A 5,387-nucleotide genomic window follows, 5' to 3' on the forward strand; every position below is an offset into this window, starting at 1 on the left:
TCAATGAGGGTCATTCTCCAGCTCATCAGACCCTTCCTCAGTGTCCGCACTTTGGTCGTCTTCTTCCTCTCCCTCAATATACTCGTCGTCATGACCATCTTCGTCTTCCCCATCCTCTGCATGGTCCTCCTCTCCTGCCGCTTGCTCCTGTGGGTTCCTCCCTCCATGCAGACTGACATCCTGAGCTTCAGCTGTCACCTGCCGCTTGCAAAAGGGGCAGGTTTTATTCCTGGGCTGGGTGTGAAGCCAGGTGTCGATACACGTGCAGTGATAGGCATGAGAACAAGGGAGGATCTTCAGCTGGTCTCCTTCTTCATACTCAGCCATGCAGATCACACACGTCTCATACCGGTCTCCCCTTTTGAAGGTGCACAGGGTTATCTTCCGGCCCTTCGTGCACCATCGCGTGCAGACCACAAGCGGGATGGTGCAAATGATCACGTTGATCATGAACCCAAACTCCTGGAGGACATAAAGAATGACGTGGTATGCGGAATATTTAAACATGCGTGGCCAGTGCTGCTTAGCAGTAGCCCACATGGAGGGCGTAGCAGCATCCTGGCAAGAGTTATGAGGATCTTTGGGTGCTACCAGGGTGACATAAGCACCTTTTTCATAACGTGAAGCCCTTCTCAGATGCCTGTAGGCTGATTCCCCTGTGAAGACAGACTGGATCGCAATCTGCTGCCTGATTTCTTTGTCGTCAGTTACCATGTTCACCAGATGCTCTGTATTCACGTTGTGCACGACAGCGGCTTGGTACCCGGCTTGCTGTGCGTGAAGGACCTTGACACCAAAGGGGCAGTCAGACCGACGGATGAGTGCGATGAAAGCCTCAGAGGAGTTGGAGGATCCCGGCGGGCCTTCTATAGGATCACAGGCGTTTGCAGGCATGGCCTCGATCAAGTACCCCATCAGCCCTTCACTTGGGAGGGGTGGTCCAAAGCAAGCAGGCAGTGCATTGTAACCTACGCAGGTGGAGCCGTGGTCGTAAACCACACGTCCGAAGGCCTCCACGACGGCAACGTCCACGAGCAGGAGCGCGGCGACCACATGGAGAGGGAGAGGGAGAGGGAGCGGGGGCCTCATGCTGAACGCTGATGGGTATCTCTCTGTGCAAGTGCCCGGGCTGGGCAATGAGGAAAGGCGTAACTGTGAAGGATCTTAGGAGGCAAACACACACTTATCAGCCTGTCTGAGTGGTATCAACATAACGTTCCTGGAGTCTTTGCAGAAGACAGAAGCAGCAGCAGGATGATAACTATACCCCACCTCTTCCCTGGAAGCTTCTGCAAAAGGCTTCCTTCAGTTCACCATGCTGGTGTGCTCATTCCCTGGGCTCCACCCTCTCTCTCTCTTTCTCTCTTGCTCCTTGTCTCCAGCTGCTAGGCAACCTTTCCTCCCCACCTCCCCAGGGCTTTGTGACATCACCCAGTGACTGCTGCACTTCCCCAGGACTTGGTCTCTGTAACATCACTGCCAATCTGCCTTGCACCCTTCTCTCCTCCTCTCTTCCCTAGTTCTCTCCTGGCCACCACTCTTCCATCTTTCTTGGACCCAGTTCTGTCCCAGTCCAACCTCTGGTAAGTTATCAGTATTTCCTGCTGCACTCAAGGGGAGTTGCTCACATCCTTCTGAGGGATAAATGCCCTTTCTCTTGACAGTCCTCCCATTGCAAACGGAAATTCTTCACCTTGGGTATGGATGTGATGCCTGGAGAACACTGCACAATAGGAATGATCTGTTAGGATCATCCTCTCCCATGCGGGAGGGGAGATATCAGCCCAGGTTGGTTGACTGAATTTGCTTTCTGCTTTAAAAACAAAAAGCCCCACCTTTTTCTTTCTACGAGTGTGATCCTCTAGTGGACATCAAAGCACCTAGAGCTACAAGGCCTGAGCTTTTTGTCATTAGATAATGGAAATAAATAATCTAAACAAGTTAATCATCATTCAAAATAAAACCAGCAGAACTTGAAATGACATCCATCTGTCCATCCACGCAGAGTGAAAAAACCCAATACACTATTGTCGAGACTCGCAGAAGCACGTAGGTTCCATTTAAGGAACCAAAACAAGGGGTCAGATTTTCCAAGTGCGCAGAACACTGGATTTATGCTGGGTGTTGACTGAGCTTTTCTGAAATTGTGGCCTCGGGTCACAATGGGAGCTTCTGGCCACCAAAAGATCTGGCAGTGCTGCCAATTCTCATGATTTTATTGCAAGCCTCATGCTATTTGTTGTTTACCTCAAAGCTCCAACTGCTGGAGTCAGGGGATTGAAAGAGAATCTCAGCTTTCATTTAAATTTCTAGCCCTCATGGGGGCAGAGAAAGATTTAAAATGTGTCCCTAAAGGCTCAGAAACTGGAAGGCGAATAAGAAGATCCCAAACATTTATTACTCAGAAAAGTCTCATGATCTGTAAGCCAACCTCATGACCTTTGGGTGTGTTCTGACACATGAATTTTGAAAGTGTAGGGCTAACAGTGCTGCTGGCTCTGCTGTGGGAATGGAGCACTTGAAATTCTGGCTTTGAGCTCTTTGGAATACCTGCCTACATGAGCCTGATATCCAGAGGTTCTCAGTCTCCCACTGAATTCAGCTGGTGCTGTGGATGCTCAGAGTCTCCTGCACTCGGTCCCTAAAGAGCTGCACCTTCAGTGGGCAACTCCTCGCTGAACTATCCCCTTTAAAGTATCCCCAGTGGTCCAATATGGCTTTGTTAGCCCTGTAGTTAATTAAAGACTCACCTGTACTAGGCAACTGATTGTTACTGGCCCCATGGGCTCTGTGTAAAACAGGTTTCATTGTATATATTTTCCTCCTGGAGAAAACCACAGGAAACGTTAGTGATCTGTGTGTGTGTGTGTACACCAGAGACTTCCAGCAGCTGTGATCTCAAACTCATTTTATTTTCCCTCATCTAAAACGTTTTACACTTGCAGAGGGACATTTCAATGCATGTCCATGTCCAAAGGTCTATTTGGCAACAGTCACTTGCTGTTTGCAAATTGGACAAGTCTTACATTGGGGCTGGATGAGGAGCCATGAGTCTATGCACGTGCCATGATAGACATGAGAACAAGGGAGGATCTTCAGCTGGTCTCCTTCTTCATACTCGGCCATGCAGATCACACACGTAACATATTTGTCTCCCGTTTTGAACGTGCTCATGGTTATCTTCTGCCTCTTCCGACACCACCTCATGCAGCCCACAACTAGCAGGGTGCACACGATCATGCCGATTGCCATGCCAAACTCCTGGATGAAAAGAGAAATCATGTGTTTGGAGCAATATCCAAACTGGAGATCCCAGTAGTGCCAAGCAGTGTCCCCGATGGAGAACTTTGCATTGTCCCAGCAGGGATTATGATAATGTTCAGGTACCACTAGAGTAACATGAATGACTTTTTCAGAGTCCATAACCCTTCTTAGCTGCTTGGCGGCTGATTCCCCAGTAAAGACGGAAGGAATTCCAACCTTCTGCCTGATCTCTTCAACATTAGTCACCATTGTCACCAGTTTCTCTGAGTTCACATTGTGGACAATAGCAGCTTGATAGCCAGCTTGCTGAGCATGAAGGATCTTAACCCCCAGCGGGCAATCATGCCTACTTATGAGTGCGATGAAGGCTGTCGAGGAATTGCTGCCTGCTGGTGGCCCTCTGATAGGGTGACAGGCATTTGCAGGTGCCGCCTCAATCAGATAACCCCTCAGGCCCTCTCTTGGGACAGGAGGCCCCAGGCATGCAGATAACGCTCTAAAATCTATGCAGGTGGAGTTCTGCTTGTAGACCACGTAAACAAAGACTTCAGCCATGGGCGCCTCTAAGAGCAGGAATACAGTGATCAGGCAGAGAGGCATCCACAGCAGAGACCACATGCTGGCAGCTGCTGGTGGTCTCTCAGTGTGCTGACCTAGTTCCTATCTAATCACAGCCGCTGGCTTCAGAGGACTCTATGGGGAACAGCAGGAGAACTCAGCTCTGCTCATCTTCTTTGATGTCATCAGTGAGACATGCTGAAGCCTTCTAAGGCAATAACAACGACAGGACGAGGCGGGTGATTGTCTCCCAGTCCCTTCCCTTAGAGCTACTGTTAGCAGCTTCTTTCACTGCATAGTCCAGCTGGGTGGCTCCCAGCTGATGCCTCCCTTTCTCATTAGCTGCATGCAGCTGCCCAAGTCTTTGTGACATCACTCACTGTCTGCTCTGCTTTTCCTGGACCCTGTCTCTGGGCCCCAGTAAGAGACAAGGCTTTTGTGCAAGGGAGGGGGAGAGAGAGAGAGAAGGGAAATTCGGAAGTGCCGAAAGCAGAGAAGTGAGAAGACTGAGATGAGATGCCATCCAGCCCTGACGGTGGAAGAAGGTAGTAGCAACCCAGCATTCCTTAGTTCTAGACGATGACAGGAAGCCGCAGGAACCAGAGCCTCTTAGAAGGCATGGGCTAGTTGTGAGGTGGACCCCTGTGAGGCTGGACAGACACCCTAGTGATGGGTGCTCTTATAAAAAGCCTAGGCAGCAGGGTGGTCTTGTGGGAACATCTGAAGGACTAAATAGGCCTCTAAGCTTTTGGGTGAGTTTATTCTAAAACCTGGAACCTTCCTTCATTTCTCATTTGACTATTTGCCCGTTTGTGCATATTTTTACATGCTTGTGCCGGGTTTGAGGCATATTCCTGTGCGTGTTTTTGCAATATTGACGCTGGGTTGGGTGACATCATCTTGTATTACAGTAGCACCTTGCGATGCCAACCAAGGTCAAGGCCCCATTATGCCAGAGGTTGTACGGACACACAGTCAGAGAGAGAGAGTCCCTAGCAGCCTCCCCCATTCTCCAATTCATCTGTGATCAGATTGGCAGAGGGTCTGGAGAGTTCAGATGCAACTGCAGGCAAGGAGCGAAGCTTCGTTCCACGTATAATCCTGCAATCGAGGAGAGAAGCATGCAGCACAGAGACCAAATGGCTCATCGGATTTCAAGGAGTTTATTTTATTCTGTTTTCCTTAATACTACCCTGATATTACTTTTTGAGGTCTCCAAGCTCCATAGGTGTTACAGTCACGGCATGCATGTAAGACAGGGAGGCTGAGCTGCAATTAGGTCCATGAGTGGATTTGTCTTTAGAAATGATCATTCTTATTGCTTCATATTAGAGTAACTTGTCGGGTATGTTTACACAGCCCGTGACAGCGAGCCTCCCAGCCTGGGCCGATCAGAAGTGACCTTCCCAAGGCCACACAGCAGAGCCAGCAATAGTCCCAGTCCTGTTCCCTAAGTGCTGGCCTGCACGCCCTCCCCTATAGAGTGGTCTATAATAGGAATAACTGGGTTAGGAAACCTGATAGATCTTTCCAGTTTCTATGACATCTGTTGCAACAACAGCTGT

General features: G+C 49.5%; 2 protein-coding genes across 2 annotated transcripts; both read right to left on the minus strand.

The window, feature by feature from the left end:
* On the minus strand, positions 1 to 1,089 carry LOC311513188 (E3 ubiquitin-protein ligase RNF167-like; the record flags this gene model as incomplete). The annotated part of the gene is made up of 1 exon (XM_084614859.1): positions 1 to 1,089. One exon carries the CDS (start codon positions 1,087 to 1,089, stop codon positions 1 to 3), a length of 1,089 nt encoding a protein of 362 aa, XP_084470985.1.
* Positions 1,090 to 2,979: 1,890 nt separating this feature from the next.
* On the minus strand, positions 2,980 to 3,882 carry LOC311513194 (E3 ubiquitin-protein ligase ZNRF4-like; the record flags this gene model as incomplete). Its single annotated transcript, XM_084614864.1, has 1 exon — positions 2,980 to 3,882. The coding sequence occupies one exon, from the start codon at positions 3,880 to 3,882 to the stop codon at positions 2,980 to 2,982; it is 903 nt and encodes a 300-aa protein (XP_084470990.1).
* Between the last annotated feature and the right edge of the window lie 1,505 nt (positions 3,883 to 5,387).

This window comes from Lepidochelys olivacea (genome assembly GCF_965140295.1).
Source record: "Lepidochelys olivacea isolate rLepOli2 genome assembly, chromosome: 25".
Lineage (NCBI taxonomy): Eukaryota > Metazoa > Chordata > Testudines > Cheloniidae > Lepidochelys > Lepidochelys olivacea.